This window comes from Polyergus mexicanus, unplaced genomic scaffold (genome assembly GCF_030449975.1).
Source record: "Polyergus mexicanus isolate NDT 795.1 unplaced genomic scaffold, iyPolMexi1.0 SCAF_23, whole genome shotgun sequence".
Taxonomy (NCBI): domain Eukaryota; kingdom Metazoa; phylum Arthropoda; class Insecta; order Hymenoptera; family Formicidae; genus Polyergus; species Polyergus mexicanus.
The window spans coordinates 5,333,069-5,350,331 of NW_027223343.1; the positions used below are offsets into that span (position 1 = coordinate 5,333,069).

At 30.4% G+C, this 17,263-nt stretch overlaps 1 protein-coding gene across 3 annotated transcripts; it reads left to right on the forward strand.

The window, feature by feature from the left end:
* The first annotated feature begins 438 nt into the window (after nt 1-438).
* LOC138942539 (kinesin-like protein KIF12) lies at nt 439-16,944 on the forward strand. Of its 3 annotated transcripts, none has more exons than XM_070312821.1 (16): nt 439-685; nt 2,615-2,840; nt 9,154-9,246; nt 9,337-9,415; nt 9,584-9,796; nt 10,769-10,906; nt 11,087-11,228; nt 11,673-11,767; nt 12,157-12,298; nt 12,821-12,939; nt 13,239-13,343; nt 13,444-13,570; nt 13,943-14,168; nt 14,612-14,759; nt 14,935-15,146; nt 16,263-16,944. In XM_070312821.1, the coding sequence occupies exons 2-16, from the start codon at nt 2,626-2,628 to the stop codon at nt 16,636-16,638; spliced, it is 2,430 nt and encodes an 809-aa protein (XP_070168922.1). In that variant the 5' UTR covers nt 439-685; nt 2,615-2,625; the 3' UTR covers nt 16,639-16,944. The 3 variants fall into 3 exon arrangements, with proteins under 3 accessions (XP_070168922.1, XP_070168923.1, XP_070168924.1); XM_070312822.1 differs by having other exon boundaries at nt 2,618-2,840; XM_070312823.1 differs by having other exon boundaries at nt 16,247-16,346.
* The last annotated feature ends 319 nt before the right edge of the window (nt 16,945-17,263 follow it).

Genomic DNA, 17,263 nt, shown 5'->3' on the forward strand with positions numbered 1-17,263 from the left:
CAATCAAGGAGATGCACAATCGAATTCTTCTCTCCAAGAGGATAACGAGTGATACGAGAGAATAACGAGAGAGGCGGGGAGGAAAGGGAAGAGGGGGGGGGGATGGAGGGTAAGGGGGAATTAAAATTTTATCCGAATAACGAATCAGATAAGAGAATTTAGAAGCCGAGCGATATATCTGATCCGTGATAACCGACCAATGCTGCCGTTATCGTTGCTGTCGAGATGTCAAGTTCGCGGTGTGTCCACGTGGACGATGACGGGTGCTGCGGGCGGGGGATGATGGCAGCGGAACGGCGATAATACAAGACAGCGATGGTGGTGGTAATAATAACGATAATGCGTTGCGACGAACACACAGCCGTTGCTTTCGATCGGCGCGCGACACCGACTATAGGAAAACCACCCCCATCCCCGGTGGCTCCAAGACTCCACCACTGTATTGTCAGTACGGCGCCGGTGGTTGTTGCCGTTGCACGCAGCACTCTTACCCCCGCGAACGCGTTCTCGCGCGATTCGATAGATCGCCATTCTTCTACGATTAATTTGTCAAGCGAACTGAAAAAAAAAAAACAAGAAAAAGAAAAGAATCTACCGGCGCGTCGCCGACTCGCGGAGGAGAGGGAAGCATCGATTACGAAAAGGGTGGCAGGAAATTTTCCGGACGATACATGAGACTACGAATGTAAGTGCGGTCTTTGTCGGTAGACTATACACTGAAAGAAACGTTGCAACTCAAGTTCGATAAGAGGCCTGAGCGATCTTTTCAATTATGAAAGTATCCTTACGTGTGCGCTCTATTAGGGAGATATGAGTTGCGCTCGAATGAGCGTTTTATTTTTACGAATAGCCGATGTAATAATAGGGAACGGAAAATATAATAACTCTTATTTTTAGACTATAATGAGATCGCGTGAGGAGATAGCGAATCCGATATTATCTTCATCTCGTTTTTACGTTTATATTTATTGAAATTCATCGTTACATCAATTATTAAAATTTATTAACTGCCGATTATTATTAATTGATACTTTGTTATTCACGTATTGTAATAGATTATTAAAAATATATGTTCCTTATGTCGCATGCGCTTGTAAGATGAAAAAAAGATCAATTGTCTACGATTAGTCGCGAATTTTTGTCAGTAATCTCTGATTTTTGCGCGAGACGATGAATTCTGTCACAATAAAAATAATGTTAGAAAGTAAAGAAAGACACGATATGTATAAAACAGTTAAAGATTTTAGAGAGAGAGAGAGAGAGAGAGATTGTCATTTTAATCGATCATTAATTTTAAGAAAAGTGATTCTATTGCGAGTTGCAAACCACGCAATCTGTCTTTTAATGACTCGTGTAAAATATTTTATTACCATCTCTCTGGCTCGTTCACTTTCACTTTCTATAAAGTAAATAGCGCAATTTTCTGAAATGTCATTCATATTAAACAAAAAGACATTCCATTCTTCAGGCAACAATTGATGCAAATAATTGTTTTCGTACAGCACAATTTTAATTAAATCTTCTGTCATTATTAAGGAAATTTCATAATTCTAAAGCTGAGTTTACTTGAAAAAATTATAATTGATTAATTTTGTTGTTATATTCGATCACATTAATTGCATTTTTATATTCTTTCTATTTATTTCATTTATTATATTTATTACATTTGAGCAACTTCTTTTTATATTCAGTGTTTATGTATACACATATATATATATATATATATATATATATATATATATATATATATATATATCTATTTATTTATTTATATATTTTAGGAAAATTAAAATTTTTTGACGTAAATCAATTTTAAAACGGTTCAAAGTAGCTTTCACTTTAATTGCGGTAACAGCTAATTATCGGGCAAAACGAAGCTTGGAGAGGACTTGCAATCGAATCGAGTACAATGCGCGAAATGCCTATAATTAGTTGACTATTGAGTGCACGTGATTGCATAAATGTTCGCATTTCGAATTTGCGCAATTACCGGAAAGATTCTCAAAAGATAAGCGCAATCTTAATTCTCATGTAAACAGCAGTTTACATTACACTGACATCTCTAATCACGTTCCTTTTTTCGTCGTATTATAGAAAATTCTATATATATTTTGAACAATAACAATTTATTTATTTACTTATTTAATTTAATAATTTATATATATTTAGAGTTATCGCTCTCTCTCTCTCTCTCTCTCTCTCTCTCTCTCTCTCTCTCTCTCTCTCTCTCTCTCTCTCTCTCTCTCTCTCTCTCTCTCTCTCTCTCTCTCTCTCTCTCTCTCTCTCTCTCTCTCTCTCTCTCTCTCTCTCTCTCTCTCTCTCTCTATTGATAAAGAAATTGTATGCTGCTAATAATATTATATAAAAAGTAATTACATATAATATTTTCTCATGAAAATACTATATTATTTAATAAATAATCTTCTAAAATTTTTAAAATTTCTATTAAATATAAATAATTTCTAATATTATTTTTAAGAAATATACGTGATTTTAAAAAACATTTCGTAAAACTGAATTTTTTGGGATTCTTCTGACATTTCATATAATTTCTAATAATTATTCGTTCTCGCATTGACCACGGATTAATATTCGAATAAAATAAATTATTTAGCAGGTTAACGGATGGTGCTGGTGAAAAATCCATCTCCAACGCGCGGCCCGAGCCCCCAACGAGACAATGCGAGGAATGGAAGATCAAAAGGACGAGGAGGAGGTCAGGGCTCGCGCGGGAATAGTCCTGGCAAACAAACTGGTTCGCGAGGAAGTAGTCCGGCAAAGAGCGATTCCAATTCCAAAAAGAAAGGGAAAGGTGTGCTATTACATTCGCAGGGCAACGAGTAAGTATACATCTGCCTTTTAATCGCGCGTCGAAAAAAAAATTAAACATGTTGTGAATCGATTTGGATCGCATCGCGTTTCAGTTGTATGTATAGGATGTTTCTATTGCACACATATTTTTTTATCTCTACAAAGACAGATTTCTAATCTCATCAAAATTTTTGATGTCTAAGTATCTTAGTTATATATATAATTTAATTGTGTAATAATAATAAATTAATAAGGGAGATTATAAAATTTAGTTTTTAATATGATTTAATCAATAAAAATGTTTAAAATAGATTTTAAGAGACTATATTTCTTATAATAAATTATTTACTTTATAAACAATTATTATTTTATATTTATATTCTGTTTCAAAATAACCTATTCAAATAATTTTCAAAGTAAAAATTTTAAAAACTTGTTTAAAATAATAAAAATTATTAATAAACATCAAATTCTTCGATGAAACATCGAACACATCGATATTTCTCTATCGAACTGATATGCAAACAAACACGAAGGATAATACAATATATCATTGAGAGTTCCGGTGAAAATTACCGCGAGACAAATTTGCTTAATCGAAACAGGCGATCAAAATGATTGACATATTCATGCTGTCGGAATAGAAGATAATAATCAAACGAATTAAAAATTAACAATATATTGCGGCTCACGAGCCTCTTTTTTACGAATAGATAAGAAAATTATAAATAAATCTATCGTAAATACCTATAAATTACACGTGAAACAAAAGATTATATTTTATATATTTTAATATTATTTTATACGTATTAAATATATTTTTCACATATACTCTTATAAATTTCTATTTTACACAAGATTTATAAATTAAATTAAAATAAAAAAAAAATGAACAATTAAAATAAAAATCGCATAGATATAGATTTATAAATTATTATATATATACACACGCTCGCGAGTATCCTTTAGTGCATGTTATTGTTAGCGGCAACGAAATGGAATAATGTATCAATGACTTGTCTTCAAGACGATAAACCTCGAAAAAAAAAAAAAAAAAAAACGTTGACAATCGATCGATACATGACAAGTTGAAGTGTCAGACATACATGTACAATATTTTATATTTGTATAAGAACGCGATGGAAATATGAATTCCACTCAAGTATCGCGCCGTCGTGCCTTATCGCTTTAATTTGTCTCGATAATATCGAAATGACGACTGTGGGGAAATTAATAGATAGTGCAAAGATTGATATAGATTTTCTTTATCGTAATATAAAATTTCAATCATAATGATTAATATATATAATTATTATTTTAATAATTAATATATATTCACATTATTGCAAAAATATAACTAGAGGTATAATTAAACAATAGATGTACAGAGAAATAGATGTGTAGAATAAGAGAAATGATATAATACTATGACAATAAAATTTTTTTAGATATTTAAATATTATATATTAATCATACATATGAAAGAGAGAGAGAGAGAGAGAAAGATTATTGTAAATAAAACAATAATAAATTTAAAATTATATAAACAATTTTTCTCTTTCTCTTGATATATTAATATTTTAAAATAATCTCTAAAACTTAATTGTAAAAGAATTCTCTATTATTGACATATAAATTATTTCTACATATTATATTTTCGCAATAATGTGAATATATATTAATTATTAAAATAATAATTATATATATTAATCATTATGATTGAAATTTTAAAGATTTTTGCAAGAAGATTATATATATTGATATAATATGAAATATACGTATATAAAATATTGTTTTTGACAATCACAATATTATTAGTGGCATAAAATTTCTTCATTGATAAAAAGATATATCTCTAAATTATAATATAAATATTATTTTCTTGACTATACTAATAGGTTATTTTTATTTATTATAAATTATGATTTAATATAACTTATTTATTATTATTTTTTGGTTTAAATTTTTTATATTTTAATTACTTATAGATATGCGTTTTGACCGTCTCATGAGATCGTAAAAAAATATTGGTCGACGGGAAAGATTTTCCTAGCTAGAAATTGTTCGAAAGATCTGGGACAGAGATGATGGCGTATGATGCGATCATCAAGGTGGACAGTAACTCGCGCGTTTGCGACCTCTATTTAATTTTATGTAGGGGGATGCTCGTGTAAACTTTGCCACTGTGTATCGATACGAAAAACAAGCTATACATACACAGACACACAGCTACGTGCAAATGTTTGCACGTTTACGGTATCACACGCTTCGACATTACTTATTGATTACGAGATAATGCGATTTCCCTCGAGGTCAATCTATATATATGTAATTATTATTATTAAATATTATATTGTCATATTGTAAAGTAAATATTATGCATAATATTTGTACGTGTAATTATGCATTTTTTAATTCAAATTATAATTTGAGAGAATTAAATTATTAAATTTTAATTTAATTATAATAATAATTTTTATTATATAATTATAATAATTATATAATAAAAAAACACTCAAATATTATTATATTTTTAATATAGGCAATTTAATATTTCTTGTAAAAAATATTTAATATTATAATATAATATATATATATATGTATATATATATATATATATATATATATATAGAGAGAGAGAGAGAGAGAGAGAGAGAGAGCAATCAAACTTTATTAAATTATTTAATTTAGTTACATTTGATATGATTTAAATAATCTTTTTTAATAAAAAAAAAAAAGAAAAGAAAATAATCAAGAATATATTTTCAATTTTTCGATAAATTATAAAAAAGATAATATCATACAACAATAAATTTAAATATTTCATTAAATAATGTCACATAAACGATATTCTGTCACGTGTAGTAATGCTTCTTGTATAGTCGTATATTTGCAATAGACACGCGATTGTATTTGAACAATAATTGCATGTAAATTTAATCTTACATTTCATCGTAACTATATACATAAATTCATCTCTGTCACGGTATTGTTTTGCGTATTACAGCCAAAATCAAGGCTACTTTAATTGTATTGTACAATGTAATATCGTCTCGAAAAAATATGGAATTAAAAAAAATTTAACGTAAAGAGAAAAATTTAAAGTTTATAATATTACTTATAATTTGTATTGAACGTTAAGTTATTGTATGAAATGATAAGGGAATACTTATAATATAATAGAAGATTGAAGATTGTGTTCTACGTATTTTTTTTCGAATCTTAAAGTCTAAGAGAGACACATTCGAGCGCGTTTTATTTCTACTGACTCATCCTATGAAAAGGGAAGAAAGGGATAAATGCGCGGACGACATATCGAGATATTTACGCATGTACATATGCGTATATACTGGGTGGTCATTACGATCGACTGCGACTGACATGAGAGAGAGAAAGAGAGAGAGGTCGCATGACAAGGTCTCACAATCGATAAGCAACATCGAACTACCGTAAACATACGTACGTTTATCGTGTTGTCTCCACGTGTGCGTATAATTAATTCGACAAGGGTGAGCCGAAGAATGATAAGTTTCGAGGAGAATCGAGCGATTTTTATGGTTATCAAGTCTCGCAAGAGAGTAACCCCAATAGTATGCGTCTATTTGTACGACACGACGATTACTATAAAATGGTAAACACGTTGCAAGTTGCTTGTGCAACTCGCACGTGACTCATGTGTACATATGTATACAATGTACGTATATGTATACAATAGAGAGGAAAGCCGTTTCGAAAACACATGCTCCCTATGAATAGTTGAAAAATTTCTTAAAACTAAATAAAGTATGTTGAATCAAAGTATACACGTTCATTCTTAAAATCGATTTTTCAAATTTTAATTTTACGAAATAAGTATCTTTCGATAATCATTATCGTGCGTAACGTTAAACAGATACAGTACCAAGAGAAAGGGAAAGAGATCTTTTTTAAAACACTGGCAAATTTTGTTGCAGGCACTATTATTTATTTCATTATATTAACTGCGGTTGGGAAAACGCTAGGGATGCTTCGAAGCATTGCATTACCCAATGAAAATAAAGAAATCGGAAAAGCTACATAAAAAAATAATACACCTCCGATTTTATCTTAAATATGTTGCGGGGAGGTTCTTCTGAGTGATTCCCTATAAGAAATAAGTAGGGGACGGCATTAGTTTTAAAAGATATAAATCGGAGTTTGACATTAAAATACTATGTGTATGCCCCGTGTAGTTTGTTATTTTTTTATTGAAAAAAAAAAACAACTATTTATGACATTTACGCGTGGACGAAGTCTCTCCCTCTCGCCCATGCATTAAATAAATAATATTTTTCAAGGAAAGACTCACAAATTCGTGTAGTTACACGTTGAGAGCTGTTAACGAACTGCGAGAAATAGATGAAACACATTATTGACAAAATATCCATAACCGTATGCCTATTCAGTAAATATAAACAAACACTTTTTCGTCTGCTCTACAACAAATACAACGTACACAAACTTCACTTTTCTTAATATTATAATATCTGAGAAAAAGCATTAAAATCGTGAAATTTTAATTTGTAATATCTCCTAAATCAATACCGTCCCCCATTTATTTCTTGCAGGGAATTACTCAGAAGAACCTCCCCTATAACATATCTAGATAGAGATAAAATCGGACGCATGTTACTTTTTATGCAATTTTATCAAGAAATCTTTTTGTCCTAATTAATCAATCAAACGCTTCGAAGCATTTCTAGTGTCTTCTCCATCGCACCTATTATTTAATATAGACAATATTTTTTCACGGAAATCGTGGTTTTTGAACATGACTTACGATCGATACTTTCTTTTGCAAGCCCGTTACGAGATTCTGAGAAAACTGAATCGTTTCCTTCGTCTTGCATCATGCAGGGATACAATGTAGAAGAGTAGAGGAAAGCGAAATGTATGAAAATTTTCATGAAACTAGTCCCCTATCTATATTTTCAGATATAAGAGACTTGCTTTCTAGCATTGTAGATTCGGAATCTCTTCTTATGTTGCATCAAGTAAAGTTAGTATGTAAAAAATTAAATTCACAAGATAAAAATAAAAGAATTCAACAATTAAGATCGATGTAGATTATATATGACATGAGAAAAACATTCTGCTATAATATATGTACATTAATGCACATTAATAAATCTGCAACGATAAATAAAGACGAATGTTTATATTTGTAAAAAAGAATATTTTATCATGTTATTATTATATAAGATAAAAATAACTCTTGAAAAATTTCTACAACATTATTTGGCATAAATTGTTTTGAGAAAAAATTATACGCACACATCATATAAGTGTAATTATTTCCACTTTTAAACGTCCTATGAAAGCGAGATTAAAACACCTTTTTATTCTTAGAAATGTGATAAAGGGGAAAAAAAAAATATTGAATCCTCTCTCAATTATATTTTTTAAATTACATTAAAATCGTTGAAAGAATTAAAAGCGCGATAATATTATATCTAAAGATTCAATTTGTATTGGTAGAAAAAATAATTTCCATCATCGAATGATATAAATTTCGTATTCGTTCGAATGTTAGATTTACAGAATACAAGCTATTCTCAACGAGAATCACGATTAATCGATCTAATGATTCGATATTTACCAACATCGATCCTGAATCATTAAAGAGATTTCTCTCGGAGATACTGCGATGTATCGGAATGAAAAAGAAATCGCGCCCGACCAAATGCACATACACGCGAGCTACTCGATACGCTTCGATCGGCTCTCGTAAATTATAAGGGTTGACCGCGCGATTAGAGGTCAATCGAACGATTCTGTATTGGATGCTTGCCATCGCGCGTTCATGGAACGCCGTTAATTTGCGGAATTAGATCGACGATCGCGTTTAATAATAGAATCGCCAGTGGGAACAGAGCAATGATAACATACAATTGCACAACCTTTGTAATATTTTATCTACATTTAACTATAGAAGACCTGACGTCCACAGGGAGATCCACGGGATGATTTTTAATTATGTAGAATAAGCAGCGGTGCACGACATATGTATTTCAAGATAATTACACTTAATAATGATAAAATATTTTTTTTTTTTTTTTTGCCTACCTTTTTATAGCTCTAAAAATAATAAATGACAATTAATCTCTTTTCTTTACTTATCTTAGATAAAAATAAGACTTTGTATTATTTTATTCATTAGATAATGTTTAAATATATTTATTATAATCACATTATTATTTTTATACAATATGTTTATGAATTTATTATTTCGCTAATGTATAAATAAATTAATTTATCTAAAAAAAAAATAAAAATAAAATTAATGTATGGTGATATATATTGCGAAAATAATGTTGCTTTTAGGGTCGGTAGCATCGAAAAATTGGTAGACGGCGATAAACGGGTAATTGCGACCAAACATCTTCTTCCGGAAAATAATATAAATGTCATCGTCAGGTATACGGTCCATGATTCGTTTTAATATTATTCAAATTTTTCAAATCAATGTAAAATTATTACGACGATATCTATTCTTCGTTTTCTTAGAGTTCGCCCGCTCAGTAACAAAGAAATCAGATCCGATGATGAGATGGCCGTGCAATTTCCCGGCGATGGACAAATATACGTAAGTGGGAAAATTGAGATTACCCTGGAAAATCGTTTAGACTTTTCCAAATCAATATAATCGTACTAAGAGAACTTTCTTTCCTATACGTTTCTTCTCATCGATAAAACAATTGAGATATTTTAGATTGCCAAGTTAAACAATGCATGTATTATATTTATTTTGCAGTGCGATGCCGTTACGAGCAGCGGTGACAAAAAGCCAAAGGTATTTTCCTACAACGTCGTTTTCGAGCCGGATGCTTCGCAAGAGGACATTTTGCAATACTCCGGTATTAAAAATCTTATTGAGATGGCGGTGGAAGGCTTTAGCTGCACCGCGTTTTGCTATGGACAAACCGGAAGTGGCAAAACGCATACTCTGACTGGACCTCCGAAACTTGTAAGCAAAGAAAATCAATTCTCTCTCTAATCTTCTTTTGTGTATCTTGTCTTTTTTTTTTTTTTTGAATTAATTAAAATTTTTTATTTGGCTTTTAACGTAAAGAAATAACTCTCGTATAAACATAGATTTAAATATTGATTTATTATATTAGATTTACAATTTATATATATGTTAGTAATTATTTATATAATAAATAATAAAGTTAAAAAATTTATATATATATATATATATATACAGTAATTATATATTTAATAAATAAAAAATTTTGAGAACCTTTTGAAACAATAGCATTATTTGAATATTCCGAGAAAAATGGCCGAGGTTTACAACTACGCGTAGTATTTTTTAATAGCGTCGCAATACAATCGTCCATACATGCAGAAGACGATACGATATGTAAAACATATGGTGACGTTAAAGATCGATAGCTACGTAGTCTGTCGGAAGGTTAAAGTTGATTGTCTTTCGTAGATAAGATAATATGACGTGTTTAAGTCACACGTAATGTGTTGCTTCGCGCAACTAAACGCGCCATTGAAATTTCGATAGGTCAGGTTTATATTATGTAAAAGACAACGAAGAGATCAGGGAAAAGATGCTTTTTTAATATAATTAATAAAAAACATAATAAAAATATATGTTATTGGTATATATATTTCGCAATCATATTGCGTTAAAAATACTTCTATCTCTCGGAATAAAAAATATGAAATAGAAGGATTTACTTTAATTATCCATTTAATTTGTTTAATTTAGCTTTTCTTTAATATAATAATTATAAGCTGATGTAATAAGTGTATAATTAACAATAATTAATTCAATATGTAGTTTAATGAAATAAAATCATAGTTTATAGAATTTAGCTAAGAATTTTAAATTGTATAATAAATAAGTAATTCGAAAATTTAATTTATCTATTTCACGAGCGTCTTTATACTTATAAGATTAACTCAATTATTTTTATACCAGTTTGAGAAAATGGATCCATATTCGGAGGATCATGGTCTGGTCTTCCGTTCCTTCGTCTACCTGTTTAAAGTCCTTCAAGAACATGAAAAGTGCAATTTTGTACTGAAGGCTTCCTTCCTGGAAATCTATAACGAGAAGGTCCGTCTGTCTCTTTAAAACGATAAGATAATAAAATTAATAAAAAATTTAGAAAAAATAATAAAATAAAATACAAGCAAATCACTTCTCCTTTATATGAGATAAAGCGAGTAATTTGCGCAAATTTTCTTATAAATTTCTTAATAAAAATAAATATACATAAATATAAATTATAAATAGGTGATTGATCTTTTAAATCCTGGGACTTCGAGAAAATCTCTAGCGGTTCGGTGGAGCAAAAAGACACGTGGATTTTTTGTTGAAAATCTCTTTACGGTGGAATGCGAAGAACTGGATGATCTTTTAGCAGTTCTCGAAGAAGGTACGACTTCAAACAAGGAGATTCAGGCAATTTCGGAAGAAAATCATAATATTTCATTTCATAAATTTCTAGATTTTTTGTTAATATCGCAATCAAAATTAATTGAACAGTTTTTATTAATATGTTTTTATATTTATGAATTTTCTATTAAATTGAGATTACGAAAAATTGGAAATTATAATTCTTGGATGTTATTTAACATCCTCTATAAATCTTCTGTTAATTTTCTCTTTGACAAAATGTGTAAATTGGAAAGCTATAATATATTATTGTAAATTTTATTCACAACCTTTTCTATTTTTATCTGTTCTCATCGCAATTTGTCAATTTTATTTATAGAATATTTTGATGCATATATATATATATTTATGAGATGTTTATAGAAATATTTTTATAGAGCATTTCTTAGCGAAATAATCGGATTAGCACTATTTTCTTTTATAGGAATGAGAAATAGATCTATCGGTACGCACAATATGAACGAATATTCTAGCAGAAGCCATTCGATTCTGACTGTAACTATAATTGCTGAGCAAGCAGTAAGTAAATATGGTATATAAATACTTGAGGTCATTATATATATTTCCCCTGAGACAAGTATATATTAACATTAGTACTAAATATATCAAAGATAAGCCAAAATATCAAACCGAAATATCAAAATAAAATTGAATTTTTTATACGAAGACAAATTTTTAAGGCTAATTTATTCTAATACCATTTCTCGCCATGCGATCAATTTAATTTATATCGAAGTAAGCGATAGATGGAGGAATGTGATATGTTCATATCGAAATAAAGCGAAATTAATTTTCTCTCTCTCTCTCTCTCTTTTTCTTCCATTACCAATTAATTTATTTCACTGCTATTTCTGGCGATACAATCATTAATTTATAACGAAGATTAAAACGAACACTCTTATCGATAGATGGAGAACGGTGTGTTTATCTCGAAACAAGGTAAAATTAATTTCGTCGACCTCGCCGGAAGCGAGATGACAAAGAAAACTCAGAGCGAAGGCAAGACTTTAGAAGAGGCAAACAACATCAATAAAAGCCTTATGGTATTAGGTAAGTCAATATATCGTCAATATTGTATTTTATACGAAAGAGATATTTTCTCTATAATTTATTAATTAAAATGAAATTTGCGGAACCCGATATTTCGTATGCGACGAATACTCACATGTAATATAAGCTAAAGGAATTCGTGTCACACCTGTAGCGATCACTTTACGCATTATGAATGACAATAATAATTAATTTATCAACGGAAAATCGAATCAGATCTTGACTTTGAAATTACAGTTTGCGTCTATTATTTAGAATAGCTCAAGTAATCGATAGGTGCACTATTAAGTTACTGACATGTGAAAAGACGTGCTCCGTGCCGTCTTCTGTCTAAGGAAAATAATCGATAATAAACTTTCGCGATTACAGCCGCGAAATGAGGCAATAAGAATTTTTCGCGAACAATTTTTCTTAAGTAGATACATTATTTTTGCAACGTCGCTCCCGAAAAGAATAATATTTTTTATGCGCGATTTTCGCAAAACAATATCTAATTTTATTAATTTGTTTGTATTTCTGCAGGATATTGCATCGCTTCCTTAAGTGACAGTAAACGGAAAGGGGGCCATATTCCTTATCGAGATAGCAAATTGACAAAGCTTTTGGCCGATAGCCTCGCCGGAAATGGCGTCACATTAATGGTAAAAAGACAAATTCTACTAATAATTTTTTAATTGATCCCGTGATCGACAATGTATCTCTACAAAAATTCGTTATTATTTATAGGATAAATTTATATATATTGCTATTATAAACCATCATTATTAAAAAAATGTAAATCTCTAAAAAAAAAAAAAAAATTGCAGCGGATTAAAAAGAAGTGGCAAGTGAAACTGGATTAAAAATAAAATTCAATATATTTTCAAAAATAAAATTGTGGAAAATTAATTAAAAAATTTGTCATTCTCTATTTTAAGAGTCAACAATATTTTATATTTAGATCGCCTGTGTTTCACCAGCACGTTCAAATGCCAACGAAACCTTAAACACCTTGAGGTACGCTGCGAGAGCGAAAAAGATTTCCACAAAACCTATTATAGTGATGGTAAGATCACGCTTGTTGCAATTTGGCAAATGCCAAATCTTCAAAGAAATATGAAATATGTATTTCAATGAAATGATGACTGCATAAATCTCATTTTCAGGATCCACGCGAAGCTCTGATTCTTAGCTTGAAACGAGAAGTTGGAGCACTTCAAACTGAGAACGAGCATCTAAGACTGACGCTTCATCTTAACGAGGCTCAAAATATGATCCGTAGCGAATCTAAAAGTATATTAATTTCAAATTTTTAATATCTCTCATCGCGTCAATTATCGTTTTCAAAGATCTCATATTAAGGAACGTCAAATACGAGAAATAATGAAGAACTATTAGCATAATTATAAACATAACACTAAATATTGAGTTAAAAGTTTTTATATAATACAAAAATTTTTATATAATAAACAAAAGTTTTTATATAATAATAAAAATTTCGTAAAAAAAAGTATAATGAAAAAAACTTTAAAATGAATTTTTAATTTCAGAGGTTTTGGGGTATATTCGATTATTCGATTATTGTTTCGTAGAATAAATATATTTCTTATGGACTCTTTTTTTTATTAACTATTAGTTCATTATTGATTGACAAAAATTTTGCAGCCGAACGACGGATACCCGTGACACCGCCACCGGTAGATTTCGACAAATTAGCCGAGATGGAGAGCTCGGAATTGAGCCAATTGATCCGCGCATATATCACTGAGAACGAGGCGCTACGTCGCGAAAACGCGGAGCTCTACGCCACGCGAGAGCAGGTGATACGGGACCAGGATCTCGTTTGCCGGGAAAACGAGAGGCTACTCAGAAAACTGGAGGATGTAAACTTGTAAGCTCGCATATTTCATACTTCGATGAAATGCACAAACAAATTAAAAACAAATCATTAAAATACATTGTTTCTCGTTTTTACCGATTTTACGTTCACATCAAGCTTCTAAAAGAGCTATTAATAGAGCTAATTATGCGTCTTGTCTATATAGTATTATATAATTTATATTTTAAGATAAACATCAGCTATTTTATATAACAATATTTCCTATTTCACATTTCAAATACTTTCATAAAATTAACAATATAACGTTTAATCTAAATCTTTTCTACTCAAATCGTGTATTATATAATCTATATTTTGTAATTTTATTTTTCATTTTTTTTTTATTTGGCGCTTTTGTTTCGATGTTTAATGAATTATTGAAAATAATTTGTTAAATACCTTATGATGTTTATATATATATATATATATATATATATATATATATATATATATAGAGTGTGCTGTCGATCGCCTATAATACCAGCGAGGCCATCGTATTCGGCGGAATTATTGCGCGATAATAATAACGAAGATATACCTGGTGCAACAAATGTCTGGACTAATCCAAATGCTGCTCCTAGCCCGGTGTACTCCTTTTCGAGGGTATGATCCGAGTATACCTGAAATATAATACGTATAATTATAATATGTATCAATAGGGAAGGGGGAGAAAGAATTATAATATTATAAATACATACTAGATTATTATATATCTGATTAGGTAATAATTAAGATAATAATTAAATTATTATCATGTAATATTTTCGTATGATCGTAGCATACGATCAATAGTGGATTATACAGATCAGCCGGTAATATGCCGGAGAAGGTGCTCAAGGAACTTGACAAACGCAGGATTGTTGGCAGTTACAATAATATTGCCGAAGCTTACAAGGACAAGAGCAGTCACCGCCGACACAATTCATGGGACAACAGTAATCGGCCCATGATCAGTCCGGAACATAGAATCTCTCCAATAGATATGAATCAGTAAGTGACTTTAAATCTTATCGGAATATAACTTAATCCTTAAATTTAAAGAGTAAGTTTTTAGATAATTGAGATTATATAATAAATTTTTACCCTTTTTAGCATTATATAATTAATATTTTTTTATTAATTTTATTATATTATTTTATTTTGCTACATATTATTTAATAATTATTGTATTATTCAATTATTATTTTTTGTTAATTATTATATTATTTTGTTAGAGAATTTAATTATTATTATATATAATTATTTATTATTATTCATCATTTTTATGAAAAAAAATGATAGATTGTAAAAATCATAAATGTAGTAGTGTTTGCAAAAGGCTACTATAATTATTTTTATCTGTATCTACTTTTGTTATTATATATTTTGTTATATATATATATATATATATATTGCATTTTTATATTTTAATTATTATTCTGACTTATTTCGTAAAATTATTCTTGAAAAAATTTAAAAAGTATTCTGTAAAAAAATAGTTTCCGTAAAAAAGATATTGCCTGAGTAAGTATAAATGTATGTAAGGAATTTGCATTGAATGTATCAGAATGCATCAAACGTCGTACCTAAGCGATCATGTGTCTCCATATCAGTGACCAAAATTTTTTTTGCGTTGAATTGATTAATGTATTAATTATCTAAGCAATTTCGATTTCAAAGACGAGCAAACAATTCTCCAATTTTGCTTCAAAATTATTAAAATTTATATATCATTCTACGTTAAATATTTTTTTTGATGTCAAATAAAATACACTTGTAGATATAATTTTTATATTAAATTTTATTCTTTAAGAATTAAAATTTGTTCGTCCTAGAATTTGTACTTCTACAATGTATAAATGATGTCATAGAATCCAGTCAGCCTTATATGTCAATTTCAAAGAGATATAAAAGCGAAAGGCTATATATTTAATTTTCATTTCTACACATAATTTTACGCTTTGATCTAGTTAGAGATGTGAGACAAGTGTCTCCCATCTCCGAATTACATTTCGTGGAAGACACTCATATCGTTGTCTAAGGCACCACGTTTGACGCTTGCCACCCGTAAGCCCCGATCCCAAGAACAAAAACGGCTAAACTAACCAAAGACACGCGCGGTGACAGTCAAAGTCGAAGAACGATCTTGCGGCGTACCTCGACGGTTCCTGAGGAGGGTAAGCCTCCGCCGAAAACGGGTAATCATCCCTCGGCGATGCCCATCGAGCAATCTAACAGCTCGCCCGATTCGATCATGAGCGGTCCTCTTGACGTGGATGGCACGTCCGCCCCCAACACCGCGGACTCGGTCGTCCCCACCGTCCCCTTCCCGCCGATATCGCACTCACTTTCGTCGTCCGCGACTTCGGAAACGGAATGGCAGAAGTCGCAGTTGCCGCGGGTCGGCAGCGCCAAGAGGAACAAGGATGAAGAGAAGGGCAAGGACGAGCAGCGGGCGTTCGGAAGTCCGGTCTCCGTCGACGATGAAGACACGCGATTTTAAGAGTGTGAACCTGAAGAAAAAAAAATATGAATGATCTCTCATTCTCGATATTACTCGAGGAATAAATCTTTCTTCTTCTCTTTCGCTCTCGCATTTTATTCTCTGAGAGACATAACGAGTCAATTTTTATTTATTAATTAATCGTACAATTGTAAGATACACTCTTTCTACACACGCATGCCAGACAAATCTTTTCCTCTTAGTTTCTATACCATTCTCGAAGACTTCGAAAGAGAAATAAAAATTGTGTACAGAACTAAATATATAGATAAATTAAAACTCTGTAAGAAATGAATTAAATAAAATGGATTGAAAGATAATTTTATACACGTACATGTTTCGAGATTATTCTTATATATAGGAATCGTTTTTCATGTTTATTTTTTAATATCCATCTATCATATCGTAAGGTCAATTTTTAATTCGAAGGGAAAAAAATACTTGAAATTCTTACGAAAAATGGGATCCTGCGTTTATTACTTTGCAATCGCGTTTATCGCCATTCGAACGATAAAACGATGCCGCTAATTGTCGTATAAAGTTGTGTCAATATTCTACGAACGAGTGATCGATAAATATCTTGTAATTAATTAAGAATCATTCGATAAAACTCACTTTTGCGTCC

Coding starts and splice junctions, on each gene's coding strand:
- LOC138942539 (XM_070312821.1), top strand. CDS start 2,626: ATGGTGCTGGTGAAAAATCCATCTCCAACGCGCGGCCCGAGCCCCCAA. Junction 11,229..11,672: donor TTTAGCAGTTCTCGAAGAAG/GTACGACTTCAA, acceptor TTTCTTTTATAG/GAATGAGAAATAGATCTATC. Junction 13,344..13,443: donor CAAAACCTATTATAGTGATG/GTAAGATCACGC, acceptor TCTCATTTTCAG/GATCCACGCGAAGCTCTGAT.